This window comes from Lepisosteus platostomus, chromosome 3 (assembly GCF_059453375.1).
Source record: "Lepisosteus platostomus isolate fLepPlt1 chromosome 3, fLepPlt1.hap1, whole genome shotgun sequence".
In the NCBI taxonomy this organism is placed as follows: domain Eukaryota; kingdom Metazoa; phylum Chordata; class Actinopteri; order Semionotiformes; family Lepisosteidae; genus Lepisosteus; species Lepisosteus platostomus.
Window position 1 is genome coordinate 37,770,391 of NC_142613.1, and position 21,210 is coordinate 37,791,600.

At 36.1% G+C, this 21,210-nt stretch overlaps 2 protein-coding genes across 2 annotated transcripts; both read left to right on the plus strand.

Moving 5' to 3' along the window:
* Positions 1 to 8,412: 8,412 nt before the first annotated feature.
* LOC148674846 (uncharacterized) lies at positions 8,413 to 10,500 on the plus strand. Its single transcript, XM_088625523.1, has one exon. The coding sequence runs from the start codon at positions 8,525 to 8,527 to the stop codon at positions 10,358 to 10,360; it is 1,836 nt and encodes a 611-aa protein (XP_088481649.1). The 5' UTR covers positions 8,413 to 8,524; the 3' UTR covers positions 10,361 to 10,500.
* Positions 10,501 to 17,065: 6,565 nt separating this feature from the next.
* thbd (thrombomodulin) lies at positions 17,066 to 20,978 on the plus strand. The gene has a single exon (XM_088625525.1). It carries the CDS (start codon positions 17,208 to 17,210, stop codon positions 18,867 to 18,869), a length of 1,662 nt encoding a protein of 553 aa, XP_088481651.1. The 5' UTR covers positions 17,066 to 17,207; the 3' UTR covers positions 18,870 to 20,978.
* Positions 20,979 to 21,210: the final 232 nt, after the last annotated feature.

Below are 21,210 nucleotides of genomic sequence, written 5' to 3' on the forward strand. Positions count from 1 at the left end.
TAAAGAATATTTGTCTAAATTCAGGTAAATGTAAATATCACACATTTAATTGAAAACAATTTATTTCAGGCTTATCTTGCAGTTATGCCTGCATGGTGCCTTGTTTCTAACTCTTTTATATTGGTTTTGTTAATATGAAAATCACCAATGTTTCAATATATTTTATTATTTCCTGCTTTCATATTAAGGTTTGAATAATACAGTAGCTCCCTATAATATTTTACTTTAATACATTTTTATTTTAATATCCACTAGTGTAAACAGGACAACTGTGCAATGGTCTTAGACGTCTTAAATACAATAAGGAGTTTCAATACGCTTTATTCTACAGGTAGTTCTCTATTTACACAATCTTAATTTGCACATTTGTGTTTAATGCACCCCAAGAATATCTATGTATAACTTCATAATTTAGGACACAATAATTCACCACCAACAGGCAGCCTGAAAGAGTTTCCAAGACAATATAAACTGTGCATACAGACAGTACCAGTTGCCTTCGGGAATGAATTGAATCACTCTTCATCCCATTATCTAAAACGTTCTGTGCTAAATAAGTATAATTTGCGATACTCTCCGCCTTATATTTTTATCTTAAAAAATTAAAACAAGATAAAAAAACTGTAAAACAATGTAGCTACTATATGAAAAAACTTGACATTCGATTCAAATAATTTGTAAATAAAACGTGTTAATTTTTAAAAAGCAACATTGTTAATACTCAATAAACAAAAGGATTAAGCAAAACAGTCCACAAGTAATAATCAGCCAAAAACATAAATAAGGAATAACATATTTGTTTTTTTTAATGAACAGCCTTTAAAATAAACTGTTTTTAAAAGGCTCATAGAGAGTAAAAGGATCAAAATTAAACTGCGCAGTTCAGATGCGTCTCTGCACCACAACCAGCGGTCTTCCCGTTACAATTTACATTAATTTGTTAAACAATTACAAATGTCTGATTTAAATTACTTTTAGCTCACCCGCATAAACAACTTAGTTCTATAAATACGTAGACTTGTTTTTATTTAGGAGTTTAATCTGCTGGTTATGGAAATGGAGCCCATCCTTTTTTACATACAGTACATTCTTATAGGAAATAAGCTTTAATTTACGTGTTTAGAGTTACGTGGCGTCTTTCAGGAATGCATCTGTAAAACTATTATGTGTATTACCACCATCAACAATTTACTTCAAAGCCTCTATTTAAACCTTTTTAAACAGCTTTGTTTACATGAGAATAAACCAAGATGATAAGCAATATTACATTTGGCAATATTTAACTCACAACAACCATCACCAGTATCTTCAAAAAGTTGATCTGACAATATGAAGGTTTATAGTAACATTTGTGAATCAATGACTCATCGGGTGTTGTTAGTCTTTAAGCTTATGTGTTCCTTTGTACAGTATAATAATAATAATAATTGCTTACACTTATATAGCGCTTTTCTGGACACTCCACTCAAAGCGCTTTACAGGTAATGGGGACTCCCCTCCACCACCACCAATGTGCAGCATCCACCTGGATGATGCGACGGCAGCCATAGTGCGCCAGAACGCTCACCACACATCAGCTATCAGTGGGGAGGAGAGCAGAGTAATGTAGCCAATTCATAGAGGGGGATTATTAGGAGGCCATGATTAGTAAGGGCCAATTGGAAATTTGGCCAGGACACCGGGGTTACACCCCTACTCTTTTCGAGAAGCGCCCTGGGATTTTTAATGACCACAGAGAGTCAGGACCTCGGTTTTACGTCTCATCCGAAGGACGGCGCCTGTTTACAGTATAGTGTCCCCGTCACTATACTGGGGCATTAGGACCCACATGGACCGCAGGGTGAGCGCCCCCCGCTGGCCCCACTAACACCTCTTCCAGCAGCAACCTTAGTTTTTCCCAGGAGGTCTCCCATAAAGAGAGTGCATCCATAAAGCTAAAAAGTTACTTTTTGCATTACAAGAAATAGATCTATAGAATAAGATTAATAGAATTAATTTAGCCTAAAACAAAATGAAACTTCAGGAAACCTAAGAAAGTTTGCCATAGAATTGTATTCCAGCATAAAGAAGAAAAAATACTGAGTGAAAAAAATCGAACAATGCAAATTGTCTAAGGTTTCTGAGCTGCACTATGTATTGTATATGATATATAGTTTATTATAAATATAATTAAATGCGGATGGGCTATTAAACTTTGTAGTAAAATGTACTCCCAGAATGTAGATCATGGTATTAATACAACATCCTCATATTTTCATAAAATATTTTTTCCTATTTATATTATATGAATTTTGAATTAATCTGAGAAAAGTGAATCTCTTTTGTTTTTAGAAATAAACTACTAAATTACATATGTTTTAATGCTAACTCCTGCTCTCCTGCTGTGTTTATTATTTATTTTAAAGCTTACCCTTATTAGAGATACTGTGTCCTTTTGGAGAATTCTTTCTTCTATATTTGTACCACTGTTTTTTGGCTGGTTTTTAACTTTCTATCTTCATTACTTAAAAGGGAAAGATTTCATTTTTTTCTTTGAGTGGCGTGGGAACTTTCTGCATACATCGTTAACTGTCTCAAGACAGGAAAACAAAACATTAAGAGACTGAAAAAGCATGACCAAGTACAGTATTGAGCACTGTGACATTTGTTGTTTTTGAGGGTGTAGAAGAAGCAGTACCTTAACTGCATTTAATTTTATATTGGTTTCTAGACATGCTATGCCTGTATATTCTCTCAGTTTACTGTATTATATTTTTCCCATTTTTAACAATGTGTTGAGATTTGTTTTTGTTACTTATGCAAAAGGTTGCCATTGCAAATTTGACATTGTTTCACAACTAACCAAGAAGAAAAAATCAGACTACATTTAATTACAAATGTCTCAAGTAGGCATATCTGAAAGATTGTGCATGAGAGGAAGTCATTCAGCCCTTCCTGAAGAGTTTAAATTGAGGAATACAATGTTAAAATTGCACGGTTCGCTAGCTAAACCTCATTGTGTATGGTTTCAGTTGCAAAACTACAGGAAAACTATTGATGCTTTAAAATCAGTATATAACCAAGAGCAACCATATAATTCCTTAAAGCAAGGTCAGTCTCTGATAGGCTAAAAGCATGACATATTTTTAACGTTCAGCAGAGCAGACTATTCAATTAATTCAAACTGATTCAATTAATTCAAGTATTCAAAATCCACAAAGCCACTAAAATTTGTCAACCCAACAAACTTTACTTAAATCAACAGTGAAACACAAATCAAAGGCCTCAAGAGGAAACTACAGGAAAGCAAATTTAAAACAGAGAATGGGAGGAATTTTTTATACAAAGGTCTGTGGAGGCTGGAACAAGTTTTCTAACCATCTTTTTTATTTAATTCCCTGACTTCTGTCATGAAATGAGTGGATGAGAGCCTTGTATTAATTACAGTAGCTTCCAGTAACCAAATGTCCCTCTAGATTATGTCCCTTCTTCCATTGTTAGCAGTTAACTGAAGCAAGAGCTTTCTCAATCTACACTTTTGAACAATCCAAATGAAAGTTGTACAGACTGATTAGGTAGTTTATCCCTTTTATGAAAAGCAAAAACATCTGAATTTAATCCCAAAATAGCTCTGCTTGCATTTCCTTCTTCTTCCTGATGTAGTCTTTCTGGATATAATTTCTCATGTCCTTAAATGAATTTTAACACCTGAATCAAGACTGGCAAAGGTCTTGTGAATTGTTTACGAAAGATCAAGTTTAAAAGTCATTGTTCCATATCAAAGGACACTATAATACAGTATATTCCAAATGGATAACAAAACGTGTTGATCAAACCACAGAGTTTGAAGATTCTAAACTTTTATTTAATAACTACACTAAAAACGCTAAGAAATATACTCATTACAGTGTTTGAATTTTCAAAAAAGTACAGCCAAAGGAGATGGTATACTGTAAATACAGTAAATGTATGCACTGATGCACAGTGGCATTGATACCCTTGAATGGGAGGAACAAAATGAACAAAATGCCAAAATCACTTGGCATGGTGTGTAGCCAGACAACTGAACTCAGAAGTGGAATATTAGTGATGTTGGAAAGAAGACTGACTACGACTGTGGCTGTGAATGGCTGTGAATTCTACTACCCATGCAAAAGCATGACCCATTGCTAAAGACTATGATCGTCAACTGTAGAATCGGGCTTCACATTCATCTGAAGACTCAGACTGAGCCTGATAGAATTATGCTTGACTCTGCAGGCTGACAGAGAACCTTCAGTTATAAGAATGGATGCACAATACAGGTTTCAACTCTTTCCAAAGATTGTTAATAAGATGTAAGTCAGGACTTTGCTTGGGCCACTCAAGGACATTCACTTTCTTAGTTTTATGCCACACTAGTACAGTTTTGGATCATTGTCGTACTGAAAGGTGAATGTGATTTGTGAGTAGGTAGCAGACTTAAGTAGGTTCTCCACTACTATTTGCCTGTACTCTATTTTATGTATTTCTCCTTTTTATTCAGGCAAGCTTTCTCTTCCCTGCTAAGGAGGAGCATCCCTACAGCATGATGCTGCAGCCACTAAGCTGGTAGGGATGTAGGGATGGGGTTGACAGGGTGAGGCACTGCATTGTTTTTGTGCCTCTTGCAGTGTTATGCATTTGCACAAATCAGTTCCAGTTTTGTATCTCTTGAACATAAAACCTTTCTCCACATGCTTGCAGTATCACTTTAAATGCTTTGTGGCAAACTATCTATGGGATTTGAAATGCGTGTGCCACTCTGCCTTACAGACCCACTTTGTGGGATGATCAGGTATGTGTATTGTTGACTGATATAGTTCAGGTGGGTGGCTGTGTCACCATGCATACAGTAGGCTGCAAAGGAACAAGTAATAGGTTTATTCCGTGCTGAGAAGAGAAGAAAGAAAACACATTTCGGCTGTGAAGCCTTCTTCAGGTGTGAGTTTTCTTGTTTTCTTTCTTCTCTTTTCAGCATGGAATAAACCTATTCATTGTTGACTGATGCACATTTCCTCTCATCATCAGCTACTGATCTCTCTTGCTCTTTCAAAGTTATCATTGGTCTCAGAGTGGTATTCCTCTCCAGTTTCGTCCTTACCTGGCTGCTCAGTTTGGAGGGATGGCTCTTTCATGATAAGTGAGTAAACTGTGCTCACAGGGATATTCAGAGACTCATATATTTTTGTACTGTACATATGGGAGAAAGAGATGTGACCAAATGCACCTCATACTAAAGCTAAAGTAATTATCTCGCAAGTAACAGTTAACATCCATAAATAATTACTTTGTGAGGAATGCAGCTTTGCCCCTCCTGGGATTCAGCCACAGCTATGCAATGGCAACAGTACAACAATTGTCTCCCAGACAATGCAGAATTCTGCCCCACCAAAATACCGGCTCCCCTGCTGCAACAGAATTCAGTGTAATCCAGGTTTGTAAAGGGTGATGTCACCTTCTGTTACAGGCTACTTGTGATTCATCCGTGTTACAAAAATGGTGACAGTTTCAGGTCTCCAACAAGAGATGGCACCACTTCATTCTGAAATATAACATTTAGATTTAAATCAAAAGCTGAGTAAGTTGGTGAGCTATATTTGTCGCCTAAAGGAGCCTGACAGGAACATTAATCACTACAAGTCGGCCACCCTCCTTTCCTGCTGAATAATGTACATCCCTTTCAGGAAAACCGACCTTTGTGTCCTGAAGGAACTAGTTCAACAATACAGGACTTGCTCTGATGCAAAAACACACCAAAACAATTATTTTGACTTCAGAAAGACACTCCCAATCATTCAAACAAAATGTCTACCATTTTCGCCTTATAAACAATTAACAGCAAATGTATATTATGCAAGAAAAGAAATAAATCTCTACCATTTAAATTACTAAAGTTTTATATGTTAGAAATGTATTATACTACATAATCAGTTTAATTCTTAATATTTGATATGCTATGAGTAAATATGCATTGTTGTTTCCAGTGCAAGACTTTCATTAAAATCATCAAATCAATTTAGGTTACAAATAGAGAACATTTGGTTAAAATGGCTTCTTAGCCTTTAGATAGTTAATTTTTCCATAGAGCTCGTCCAGCTATTTATTAAAAGAAACCTGGGTACTTCAACAACATGACTGGGTAGCTTGTTCCATACTCCCACAACCCTTGGGGTAAAGAAGAGCCTCCTGTTCTCGATTTTAAATACACTTCCATGACGTTTCCTTTTGTGTCTTCTGAGTCGTGTTTCACTGTTCATTCTGTAGACATCTGCTGTGTTGACTTTGTCAGTGAATTTGAGGATTTTGAATCCTTCTATAATCCTTCAGCCTGTCAGTGTAGGACTTTCACTGAACCCCTGGAATGTATTACTATACTCTGGACTGATTCCAAAGCAGCTACAGTATATCTGTTCTCTATTGTGATGACCATAATTACAACACAATATTCTAAACAAATCCTTAATAGATTGTATACAGTTTTAAAATAGCATCCCTTTATATATATTCTCTACCTTTATCTAGAAATCCTGGCATGTTGCTTGCCTTTTCACTTACTTCAGAGTCTTGCCATTGCCCTGCCAATGTGCTGTTGTGCCCTGCAAAAGCGGGTGGTGGCACCATCACTTGTATTGACAACAGTGAAGGACCTCTTGCAGATCTGAAGACTGTGCAGCTGAAGCCTTTCCAATTCTGTCTTTCTCTTCTGAAAAAAGACTGCTGGCAAGCATGGACCATAGACAGTTATTATCCTCTGTAGACACTCCCCCAGAAAGTCTCAGGAACCAAATATTCTTATGAGATACTATGTCACCTTGGCCACACAGAGATCAGATAGTACTGAAATGTACAGTACCACAGCATGGCTCTGCTGGACAGCTTTAGTGCACATGTTAAGGAACAAACACCCCTGATAGTAATAACTACTTGTTGTATGGTCATATACTGTGTTTTACCCAAAAATATTCATTTCAGAATATTCATTTACATGCCCTTTTAATCATTATTAATAGCATTAGTAGTGTTCGCCTTTAATTCTCTAGTTAACATAGGCTATATTTATTTAATTTATATTTAAAAACCAAAAATTTAAAGAATTTAAATGACTCTAAATGAGCTCAATGATATTAAAAGAATCCCCCCAATTAAATTGTACAGATAAGGCAATTCAAAGTGTATTAAAATAAATATGAGTGTGAAAATGAATAGCTCACTGGAGACATAAAACTTGTCTCAGGGAGCTGGACTAAAAAGAACATAAATGTTTTAACTTTGTCTCAAAAGAGAGTATATTGATATCTTTACTCCAGCTTCTGTACGTGGCAGACCACACCCTTAAATAGTCCCAGGTATTAAAACCAATTATCATCTATACAATTGAAGTAATTGTTGAGGCATACTATTAAAACAATAGAAATCACAGAGGGTGTTTTATTTCTAAAACATAAACAGATTTCTGGAGACAATATGAATATTAGGAGTACTTTTGCTTTGGCAATGACTGTATCTGTAGGTCAAAAGAAAGACAAAACAGCAATTAGAGCGCATCCCTGACATAGTACATTTTAATGATGTTCCCAGGGTTTATATAAAAATAATTAAAACTTATTACATACTCAATTTGATATTATTTCTTGAGCTATTGTACCCTTAGCCATGAGGACAACTAACCTAGCTTGATCAAATATGTATGTACTGTAGAACTGCTAACACTGAAACAAAAACTGTTTTAATATAATCAGGCACCATTAAGTAGCACTAATGAAAACTCTTTTCTATCTTGCCAAAGTAGAGAATTATTTATTAGTTGCACTGCAAATACAAAACAAAATGCTCCTCTGCTAACTGCATTATAAGTGCATGATTCACAAACTACACAAAAATACTTGGGTGGACGATTACACTTAAGATTTGTAGCGAAATTAATGACAAAAACGTTTTTTCCCACAGCTACATAGACTAATAACTAATAGACTAATACAATATTTTTAAAAACTTTGAAGTGCATTAGTTCATTCAACAGAAAGTATAACTTTCTAAGTCTATTCGGTAAATGTACTACATGTTAAGGACAAATGAGGAGCTGATAATTTGTTACACTTAGTGAAAAGCAGTTTTGAAAAAAGACGAACCAAAACTTCCATATTGTGTTTAGCGTTCGAGTAATGAAGCCTTATATAAAAGAAAGATTAATACAAATATAATATCATACTTATTTTGAAAGGACTACAGACACTACTTTCATGCCTTAGTGCTCTATAAATCCAAACATCTGGAACAGAACTCAAAACAACACTTAACAAAACCCATTGTTTTACAAAGACGGAACTGTTCAGTGGTAAAACAAAAGACTGAATTAGGCTTCCGTTGAATTTATAGATTAGAATATAAGATTGCGTTTATAAACAGGATGCAGAAGGACGCAAGTGTGTTTTGTTTAATTACTTACACGGCTTTGTCTAGCAGAGCACATGCAGTAAGATATTTGATAACGTAAATTCTTTTTGCAGCCTTTACTTAAATCTGGATGATGGTGCTTTTATTACTACTTTTGCAGACTTTTCTTTGGAGGTTTAACAGAGTGGACCTTCAGACAGTGGAAATTGTGTGCACGGGAAGCGCTTGCTACACATCACACCTACAAAACACAACGTTTCACGGCGCGCAAAAGTACTGCAAGGACAACGGGGGCAATTTAGTGACATTGAAGACCAATGAAGAGGCATCGGAGATTCAGTCTGTACTTTCTAGGATTACAGAAGGACATGTGGATCATAACTTCAAAATGTGGATTGGACTAAAATTGGAAAAGGGACATTGTGTTCTTACCGATGAAGTGTTAAAAGGCTTCACTTGGGTATCCGGAGCGGTGGACTCGCAATATTCTAACTGGCAGCAAGAACCACAAGCCACTTGCACAGAAGAACGCTGTGTAGCTATTCATTACACTCTGCATCCCTCGCAGCCTTATAGATTGCAGTGGATAGATCGATCCTGCAGAGATGGAGCAGGGTATGTGTGCAAGTTTAATTTTAAGGGGATGTGTAAAGTCCTGCGCCTGGCAGGACCCGGCGAAGTGTTATACACAACACCATTCTTCGCCAATCAAATAAGTGAAGATAATGCATTTTTATCTCAGATACCTCATGGGACTCTTGCAACTGTGTCATGTAAAGACGGCAGCCATGCTCAAGCCGTTTGTAAAGAAATGAATGGATTTTTTGGATGGACTTCTCATGGTCCGTTTTGCGACTCCGATAAACAGGGCTGTAAGTTCGAAAACGGGGGTTGTGACCATAAATGCACAGACAACGTTAACGGAGGTGTTCGCTGTGAGTGTAAGGAGGGATACAGCCTCGCCGAGGACAAAGCGACTTGCATCCAAATAGATCATTGCCAGCGATCTTCTTGTGAGTTTCGGTGTGAGCAGACGTTTGAAAGTTTCCGTTGTATATGTTCAGAAGGATTCCAACTCACTGAGAACCAACGAAACTGCAGCGATATTGACGAATGCTCATCCAATCCCTGCGACCACCTGTGCATAAATTCACAAGGTAGCTTCATCTGCATTTGCAGAGACGGGTTCGAAATGGTGGACGGGAGATGCCAGGACATAAACGAGTGCGTTACCTCTCAATGTTCACAGGGGTGCATTAACATGCAAGGATCTTTCAGTTGTTATTGTATTACGGGCTTTCACCTGTCTGAAGACAAACGCAGCTGCAACGATATTGACGAATGCGTTAACAGCCCTTGTGAGGAAAGATGCGTTAATACGCAGGGAAGCTATGAGTGTTTTTGTAAGGAACATTACAAAATAGCACCCGATGGCAGCACCTGCATTCCGGACACGACACCAGTACCTACCCCTGAACCTTCAGTCGACAGGAGCAAAAATGTGCAGAATCCAACTGTACAGTATAGTGTGGAATCTGCAACAGTGACGGCCGTAGACCCACGTTTATCATCTGAACACAGTTTTACCACAGAAAGTACTGAAAACGCAAAGACAAGTATTAGAACTGAAGTGCCGATTACATCCACCGCAATGATCAAAGAGTACCCTCATTCTAAAGTCCCCAGGAAACCAGATGAGCAAGACACTGTGAAGGGCGATAGGGCAAATACGTGGGTACTGGCTTCTGTGATGGGGTCAGTTGCTGCAGTATTGTTTTTGATTGCTGTTGCATCGTCTATTGTGCTCTGTCGCCGCAAGTGTGATAGAAAAGCAGACAAAAATGATAGCCCGGCTACAGACAAGTATCACTGGATGTCTTTGGGAAAAGATACACCAACTGAAAATCTGCAGCAACACAAAGATGATGCAGAAGCAGACATTAAACACAACAAAGATGTTGTTTGACAAAATTTAGCTTGGGCATTTTATGATTTAAGTAAGGTTCTTTTTAACAAACTGGAAAGTATCTGAATTATTATTCGATTCACTTTTTGGAAAGCCAAATGAAATTATAAATGAATAAAATATTTTTGACTTGTAAACAATCTGTCTGTGAGTGATATTTATTAAAATATAGTATTTGCAATGAGTTTATTAGTTAATTTTAGTTTACGATTTGGAGTATCACAGGCATGAAATTTGCTTAAAATAATGCAGATTGGCGTTGCAATGAAGATAAACTGAAAGCTAATTCATAAAACCTCTGTTTACTCACTGTGAATTAAGCCCTCTTTAGTTATGTCAATAGAGAGTAAAGGTACTTTAGATTAACTATTATTTGCAAGCGGGGACTAGTGACACTGCGATTATAACGCTGCTGTGTTCAATTACTGCCTGGAGTACTCTCTGTGTGGAGTTTGCACGCTGTCTTCTTGTCCGTGAGATTTTTCTCTGGATAATCCTGTTGACTCCCGCAGGTCAAGACAGCTGCTTTGTCAGATGGCGTGTCAAAAAGTCCACACTTGGGGCCTGCAAAGGATTAGAGTGTATTCCCGTTTTGCGCCTTGCACAGAGTTAGGCAACAGAAAAACGGTTGCTGAAGATTGATGGATGTTACTCCTAAATTAATTTTACAGAAATCACAAATATGAAATAGATTATTACTAAAGTAAATACAATTTCTAACATAAAAAACTTTGAGTAAAATGATTACTCCAAACGACCTACCTTAGGGTGCAAGATAATAGGGTCTTGATCAGTAGATTTCCTTAGAATTAGAAGTATAGATCGATATAATTTGCACAATGGTTACAATATATTTTAAAGATGCCAGTGTCACCTGGCAGGATAAATCTCACAACTAGGAAAAGGAAAACAATGTAATTTTATCGTATAATAATTATACGTGTTTAAAAGTGTGATTTCTTTATTGCCCAAGGTAGGGTAAATCTTGTGGTTTATATTGAGAAAAGACAAGAAAAACCAAGTAATCAAAGCTTCCTTTATTCAATTTGGTCCTGAGATTCAAAAAAAGTGCTTCAGAAAATAAGTTCTGATGCTGGTTACAGTTATCTTTGATTTTAGTATTAGCACTAGACAGTTAGAGATCACCGTACACAATTGATTTACAGTGGTAGAAACAAAAATATTTTTTTCCATTTGTTGTTGAGAGTGAATCGATACAAATTATGAACTAGACAATTAATATTTACCTATAAAGTTATGTTTGGTTTTATGATAATAATAACAAACATTCAATGTCCTCCCTATACAACTGTAGGAATAAAGGAACGTTGTATTTTGTATCTGTTTTCTAAATGATTGGCCTATACATATATGTGTGCTCCTTGTTAGTGTAAAACTGAAAGAATGCCTATAATTGTCAATTAACACATGGAACTTTAATTCTATGCAGTCAATTTAAATTGTGACACTACAAAGAGTACTTTCTATACAAAATTAAATTAATTTGGTTTATTGGCAAATGATATTCATGTGTACCACACAGGGCACGGCTTGTGTGTCTTTCTTGCTTTTATTTAATCTTGTATTGTCTATTGTTTTACTTTTCTAAATCATTTTCCCAAGATTTCCGATTTGAAAATATAATCCTTTACAAAATTAAGCAAAACATTTGTTCATTAATCATTCCAATGAACAATCTTACTTGTTTTTAACAATGCACATATAAGCTTCCAGTCTCTTTCACAGGTTTTCTTCTTGATTTTGATAGCACTACCTAACTTCTCTAAATGTTATCTGGATGCGTTGCTAAAAATACAGATTCATTTACTTGCAATTTAAAAACGAAAAGTAGGTGGTGTACTAATCCAGTTAAATAGGAATCTGTTGTTAGTAAAGGGATTTAAAAAAAACTACAGCTTTCTACTTTTTAGTCACATCATTTGATTTATTTGACCACTATTTTATAATATGTCTTTTATAACATCAATTTGCATTACATTTCATGTAACCTATTCAAAGTGTGTGAAGTGCTACTTAAAAGTGTTGATGTTGAGTCTGTAATTCTTAACATTCCTATTGTTAGACCTCCAGTCAGAAATCAAGTCTTATATCTTGTGTTAGTGCACTAGATTCCTTGATTTAAATCTAGACTTACTGTATATATTTAGTATATACTGTATCCAGCTATATATCCAGTCCATTTTCTAACCACTTTTTCCACTTCAGGGTAACAGGGAATCCAGAGCCTATCCCAGCAAGCAATGGGCAGAAGGCAGGATACACCCTGGATGTGACACCAGACACTGTCACCGACATGCACAGACTCACACCAATGTCTGTTTTCCTAGAAACTAATTAACCTATCAATGTGTCTTTGGACTGTGGGAGGAAACTGGAGCAATCCTACATGAACACGTAGAGAACACTCAAACTCCACAATGACAGTTCAACTGAAAATTGAACCCAGGGTTCCAGCACTGTAGGGTAGCAATGCTAATCACTGTGCCACCTCTGTATACTGTATATCCATCCAGTTTAAATAACTGCTCAGTCCAAGACAGGTTTGTGATGAGCTGGAGCCTAACCCAGATCAAAAAAGGCACAAGGCAGCAAACATCTGGGATGGGATACAAGGCCATCACAGAGCACACACACATAGGTGGGTGACATTTTAGAGACACCAATTAAGTAAAACATTAATTTATCCATTAATTTTATACAATAATTATACATTTAAAAAGTTCAGGTACTTTACAAAATGGGCATAGAGATAGAAGGAGGTAGCTAACAAAATATCAAGTTACAAATCTATTTAATTACCTGTGAATATTGAGTCATTTAATTCCCATATACACCAATATTGGAACTGTTGGTGCCAGGTGAACAATTCTTTTGAACAAAAAAAAATAAAGTTAAGTTTATAAAGACGGGTGTAGGCTTTTGATTTGTATGAGAGTTATATTATTGACTCAGTAAAAATAAACTTTCAAAAGATTTTTACTGCCATTTTACCAAGTCAGCAAAATAACTCATATTAGCAATTCCATTATCCAAATATTTTTATGCTGATATCCAACATTGTGTCACACTTTTATAAAGCTTTTTTCACAGCTTCCCAGTCTTTTTGACTAGAGGAAGGAAAGTCACCTATCCACACAATATCTGTTCCCTTGTTCTGGTGAGGGTCACAGTACCGAGAAGGCTAGTTTATCAAATTCCCGGCTTCATGCTCTCCATTATATAAGTAATTTGGTTTCCATCAGGTTGTGCATTTAAGTCCATTATCCTGAAGAAAAGAGCTTTTTACATATATTTTTATTTTAGGAACAAGTAATAGGTTTATTCCATGCTGAAAAGAGAAGAAAGCAAACACAACCTTTTGGCTTCTTTGGGTGTGAGAAAGACAGGGCAGACAGCAAAGATTAAATACTGTAGCACAGGAGAACAAAAGCTGGGAGAGAGGAGGAGGTGGGAGCAGGGGAGAGGCAGAGAGGTCACTCAGGTGGTGTGAAGTGGAGAGAGGTAAAGAGAGGTGTAAGGTCAAAACCTCCATGTGAATAGAGAAGATAACACAAAAACAAGTCTGTCGCTGAGAGAAGGGGGAAGGCGCGAACCAAATTTCAGGATAAATTTTGTTTCTGATGTCTTTCTGCTTTGGGAGTTAAGAAACCCTTCTTTGAGAAGGCAGAAGGGGAGATCAGTGTGACCATGGCCGTCTGAGGTGAAATGAGAAACTATGGGCTTGTAGAAATCTTTAATCTTCACAGCCCTAACGGTTTCCCCAATGTATATAGCTGGGCATTTTTATTTTATATGACAATTATATACAGTATAAGTTTCCCTCCTGAACATATTGAATTAGTTTTAAGAATGGAGCAATGCTGGATCTATACTATAGCTACTCCCTGCACTGTCAAAATAACAAAATATCTTTACATTTATGCCTCCAAGATTTACCATTTGACATTATACAATTTCCTACCTTTCTTCTCACATAACATCTGCTACTGTGAATCTGAAGGCTCAGTGTTCATGTGTTCACAGAACACTTCCACATTTCTTTTTTGGGGGATTTGTTTTCAGGATAATGTCCATTCTAGTAACTTTTTCTTTATAAAGATGTTTTGAAATGTACTGTAGTTTTCTCCATCATATTATGTTGTTGAAGATAACTAATAGCCATTTTATGTCACCCTAGACTTTAAAATAATTGCTCTGCTCATGTTGAAATGCTTTTCTTTACCTGTGATGACCACTATCGTTTTTAAGCTACTTTATTCCCCTCTGTGCCTGTTGATTGTGGCCTGCAGACACAGTTTTCCTTGCAATTTCCTTTTCAAAATACCCCTCCTTGTGTAAAGTACTTGTGGATAAATGATCATCATGCTTTATTTCCTTCACTGTTGCCACAGTAACTTTATTACAATCACAATCAACATTACATTACAACCAATGTTCCGTCTGTAGTAAAAAGTCAAATGTACTTTTGACACTTTATTACAAAACAAACATTTACTGTCAATACTGTATTACTTCATATAATACATGATACACAGTATTAGATTACGTTCATACTATATAAATCAAACGCACAGGATAATCCTAAAAGCAAGGGAGGAAAATACTTTAAAACTGATGCCAGTCCACAGCCATTCATTAGAAAATGTTAAAAGATAAGCTTAGCTGAACATTGTAATGATGTAGAACAACGCAAATATTCTTTGCACAAAGGTATGGATTGAATTCACAAAATGGAAACATTTAGTGTTGGAATCACTAGGGAGAAGAAAGGTAGGAAATTGTATAATGTCAAATGGTAAATCTTGGGAGACATAAATATCCAGGGATATTCCATCACTAAATTTCATCCCACCAGGTGGGATACTTTGGAGAAATTTCTTACATTTGTGATAACAAAGCATTTCCTCCCTAACATTTGAAGAGACCAAATACATTTTCAGAACAAAATTAGTAGTGCAACATCTGTATCAGTATCTGATATTTCCATTTTGCTTCTATGCTGGACTTAGTTTCCATCACAATCTGCCAGAATTTAAATGGAAAAAAATCATTACTCTTACGTAACATTAACCATACACCAAGAAAATTGCAAACCTATTCCCCGTTAAGCATCGATATGCATAGTCTCTCTGATATGCATCGTTCCACATACATCTATAATTTCTAAAGCTATTTTTCGACGAAAGCCTTGGGAATTCGACGAAGTAAAATTCTTTTGCAATCCAAATGTTCACTATCACGTTTCTGCTTTACAGTATAAATGAGTGTTTAATCTTTTTTTTCCCGATTGTTCGGGAACACGTCATTTTAAAAGTGTTAAGCACATTTTCAAAAAGAATAAAGTAGATGTTTCACAACATTTTTTTTGTTGAAAGTTTTTAAAATGGTACATTTAAGTGTGTAAGAAATAACCCTAATATCTGTTTGAAAAATGATTGGGTAGGAATAAGACAGTAACGAAGAAAGTAGTGTGGGAATAGACGTGTGGTGTTTGTTTTAAACTAACACACGTAAAATTTTTATTACCAAATCGACCCGTTATTATTGCTCTCGGGTGGAATTTATCTATGGTGTTATAAATTATCAAAGCAATTGTGAAATCAAATTAGACTTTCACTTGTAACGACATTTGAGATAAAGAGCTTGAGTAATACATTGAAAAAGCACGCGAGAAACCGTCAGGGAAACTCCGAGCAGGCTGCGCGTCAGTGATTGTATTCATTTGTACTGTTCATGTATGGCGCAGATCACGTTTTGAAAGCTCAAAAGCTATGACAACATAGTCTGGTTTTTCTACGTCCAAATGTTGTTTTTAGAATGTGCCCTCACCTTTTAAACTTTGACTTTGTGTTTGTTCCTCTGTTTTTTATTTATTTAAAATATTTAAAAGAAAAATGTTTGCATTAATGAGGACTGAAATCTTTAGTCCTGCATCTATGACCTTACTTTTGTGGGTTTCTCATTCTTTCAAATTCACAACCTTTTGAATGTGTATAAGGAAGCCACTCGTCTTTCCTTATCATTATTTCTCTTGAGATCGTCCCACCTGAGTCCACAGAAACCGTTGATTTTTTTCGAGTTTTGTCATGGTTTAGAAATGCTTGAAATAGCGATTAACAGCGCCCCTTACAGTTCAGTGAAGAAACAAGGGATTTCCATCCTTGTGCAGGATAGTCCGAAATATGTTAAGTACGTTGTATAAGAAGTGTGTACAGCTTAATTATATATTCATAAATTTCGTTATGCTTACAAACAATATGTGTAACCTAATAATATTAAAAACGTAATAAACTTAAAATAAGGGCACGTTAATGACTGGGGAAATAAGCTTTTTTCTAATGATTTTTTAGACTGATGGATTAATGTTTTTTTTAATTAATATACAGGCTTAGTGTTTTTCATAATACTATATATTATGCTTAACTTTACCACAGCGTCTTACCCCTAGCAAGAACACACTTTTTTATTTTCGTTTAATTAAAAGACAAGATGACGAAGGAAGACAACATAATCTTCAATGCATATTTATATAAACTGCATCTTTAAACTGCTCCGAAGCCTATTTATACTGTAATACTCCCAGAATCCTGCATTGCGGTGTTTGCAAAGCACAATAAAACAAAAAAAAACTGGGAATGAGATGTAGCAATTGCATATTTAAAAAGGAACTTCCTTCCTCTTACGAGTCATAGAAGTGGGACGCTTATAAAGGAGGCGCAGAGAGCTATGGCATGATTTTGTTCAAGGCTGTCATCGAACCAGAACTCTGTTGTAAAGAAATTACTTTCTTCTCAAGCTGCTAAGGAAAGAAAATATTTTACCGCAAATGATGAAGGATTTACTCAAAGTTCTGACCGCTACACAATTCTTATTGCAAGTAGTAGGTCAGTCCCCGATATCCGGATTGTGCATCGGGAACTCCTGCTATACCTTAATGCAAAATTCAAAAGATTTTGTTATTGCAAATGAAATATGTGAAAGACAAGCCGGGCATTTAATGACAGTCCGATCATCGGTATCAAATGACGCACTCGCTTTGTTAATAGCGAATTCAAAAGCAGATTTCTGGATCGGGCTTCATCGTCCTGCAGGGCGATGCACCGACAACACCGCTAAACTTAGAGGATACGTGTGGGTAACAGAAGACGAAAACACAGACTTTACCAACTGGGAAGACAGTGTCTCAGCCTGCTCTCGGCAGTGTGTCTCAGTTTCCAGCGATCTAAAGTGGAAGGAAAGGTCTTGTCAGGATGAAGTGGATGGATTTCTGTGTGAGTACAATTTCAATAAAACCTGTGACCCTCTGCCACAAGACTATGATGAGTTTATTTTATACAAAACTCCTTTAGGAATTAAGGGAGAGGATCTCGCCTCCATTCCTCCTGGAAGCATTGCAACACTGAAACCTTCTGATTTCAAAGTCTTATGTGTGGCTGATGAGACTAATAGCTGGATTCAGGGACCTTGGAGTTGTGAGTTTGAAAACGGTGGCTGTGAGCACCAGTGCAGAATGAAGAATGGTAAACCAGAGTGTATTTGCCCACCTGGCGAGGAACTGAAAGGTAATAAACTAAACTGTAATAAAATGAATCTGTGTGTCAATTCAGACTGCGAACACCTCTGTGTGAATCACAATGACAGCTATACATGCCTATGCGACCATGGGTTCAAGCTGGAAGAGGATGGGAAGCGATGTAGAGACATAGATGACTGCGAACTTCCAGGAATTTGTGGCCATGAGAAGGTGTGTGTGAACACGCCTGGCAGTTTTGAGTGCGGATGCCCAGATGGGTATGAAGATATTCAGGGTGAATGTCAAGATGTGAATGAGTGTCTGAATGCTCCTTGTGAACATAACCTGTGTGAGAATACACCTGGGAGCTACAAGTGTTTCTGCTCTGATGAGTTCATCCCAAATCCTGAAAATCCTCTTAAGTGTGATTTGCTTTGTATCTCACATGAATGTCCTGCTCTGTGTGATCCATACAAACCCTGGCAATGCACCTGCCCAGAAGGATATATTATGGATGATGAAAATGCTACAATCTGTGTTGATATTAATGAATGTGAATCTGAAACCTTCTGTTCGCAACTGTGCAATAACACTTTTGGGGGTTATGTGTGTTACTGCCATGAAGGATACTATCTAAAAGACAAATATTTTTGTGTCCCTGAAAGTCCCGAAGAAGGCTCAGGCACAGCACCCAAACCTACAACCGATCTAGTTTTTCCCACATCTCCGTATTCCACAGATATTCCCCCGGTGGTAACAGCCGGAGGGCTTCTTGGAATCATAGTGTGCATTGTGGTGATGATCATAGTCTTGTTCTTTTTGGGTCACCACATCCTTAAACACGGTGGAAAAGGTGAGGCTTCGTTTGATCAGAAAAGAAGCAACAAAGAACTGCATGTAGATCTCCAGCAAGTTACCACTGATAAGTATATCAGGAGATCTTCTGTTAACAAACCTCTGACACACAAGACCTGAAACATCCCTGTTATGTAAATGGCTGCGAGATACAGTATGTATTGTTTTCATTTGTTCTGTGATGCTGCTCCAATGTTTCCTTGTTTTCTGTCTGCCTTTCTTCTTAAAACAGCATGTACGTTAAAACATTGACATTAAATCTCCGCAAAATCTCCATTGTTCTTAAAGTCTCCCAGTGGAGAAAAAAAGACAAATGGCCATTGGTGATAAAAGTTAGACTGGCATCTCCTTATCAAGACATTTAAGTGTAGCCTACTGCTGCAAACATACAATAGGTTACAAAAGTTTGCAACACCTCAAGGACATCTTCAAGGACTTATAAATATTTGCTTGTTGTACAGGATTCAGTTTTATGTTTAAGCCCTTGGTTTTACTTAAGCACTTGTTTATATAGGCACACCTAGCCAATGTGCATCCCACTATATTATAGCCATATATTAATTCTATGGCTATGTTTTATAAATGATTAGAAATGAAGAATGTGTGATATATTGGACTTAATGCTGCAATTTTGAAATGCCGTTGAAATGTTTCAAAAGATTCCTTTTATTTAAGTGTGAGGTCTATAGAGTGAACCTTCAAAGTACTTAAAAAGTGAATCAAGAAATCATGAAAGAAGTATAACATTTGACAAAGAGTAGAGGTTCCTTGCAGCCAGTCATTTCTACCAGATTCTCTTACTTTTTTCATTTCCAGATGCAGCTTGTTGTTATCATTAATTTATTTGTATGGTGTATATGGTTGCATAATGTTAAATCATATTAATCAAACACAAAATGCTTCCCGTTTATTATATGGTCTGAATTACAAGGCTGCTGTTGAAAATTCATAAATCTGGCTGGTTTAATAGTTAAGTCATTATGTTGCTTCTTAGTCACCTTGGAGATCAGCTAAGTAATTTAGACAAGTAGAATATACTGTAAGAACATTACCAAGGATGGGAGGCCTTTCATCCCACCTAATCCATTCTAATTGATCTTGGATCTCATCCAAGTATTTCTACATGGTTGGCTAACTTGTTACATACCCCTACAACACTTTGCATAAAGTGCCTTTTTTTGGCAACTTTAAATTCACTTCATTGTTGTTTCCCCTTAGGATGGTATCGGTTTTAGACGTTGCCTGAGTTTATTTTTATATGTTTGTAAACATCTAGTCAGAAATTGTGGTTTCATTGTCAACCGAATTGTTTCAATATGTTTTATGTCAAAGTGGAAAAATACTCATTTTATCCCTGACAAGAAACCAAAAAACACCTTTCAAAGACCAAGTATTGTCTTTATACAATTCAGGAAATCTTGAAAAGGAGTGGATTGTTTTGGAAAGGAATACAACTAGTTGCACCATCCCAAACTTTTTATAGCTTCCACCTATTAGGTATACAGTTTTGCACCAGGATTGTATATGATAGGGAAATAATCACTTTAATTAGCATATTAATTTAAATTCAGGGAGGAGTACATTATCAGAGAGTGTAATTTTATTACTGTTGTTCTGTTCTCAAACAAAAGGTCAGAGTTTACATTTAAGCACCCTTCATGAACATCGCAGTTTCTCATGTAGTCTTTTGCTAGCAGCATATCATTTTAAATTAATAACTAAACCATCTTTTGTTAACTGACTGAAGAATTACTGACCAGTGGAGTGAATAAAAACACATCCTATTCCTTTTATTCTGTTCAAAAGACTGACAGGACAAGCCTGAAACATGACATTTGCTTTGTGAAGTACTATTAATAACATAAACATTCCACAGTTTATGCGATATCGAATGTATACAGTAGGTAATGAATGTACATTTATGTACTGTATGTGTGCTAAGAGGACTCAATGTTGAGTCCATATATTACAGAAAAAAAGCTTTAAGCTACTGAAAAATTGAAGAAGTATTTTTTCACCAAAATACATACAGTATGTGAAAAGAAAAAATACCATTGTGTCATTTTAATTTCTTCTATTATCTTTATTAAGAGGTGTGCTTACTGCACTCATATACTTTTATATTTATAGAGTATTATATGTGTAGAAGTCTGTATATATATATTTATTAAAACATTGTTTTCAATGTGTCCATAAAATGTTTTAAATAAACAAATACATTTTTATCTATATTTGTGGTTTTTTATTATTTGCTAAACTTCTGCCAAGAGCTGTGTAAAGTAAACTGGACATTTTAAAAATAAAACATATTTATATATAGAGAGAGAGAATATAAGGTTAGGAATGGTCAGAACGCATCTCAGTCATCTGAAAAATATGGATTATGTTTAAAGAAGCAAAGACATGCAATAGAAATCTCGTTATAGCCACGTAGATCAAACCTTTCCTTCACATTTGTTAT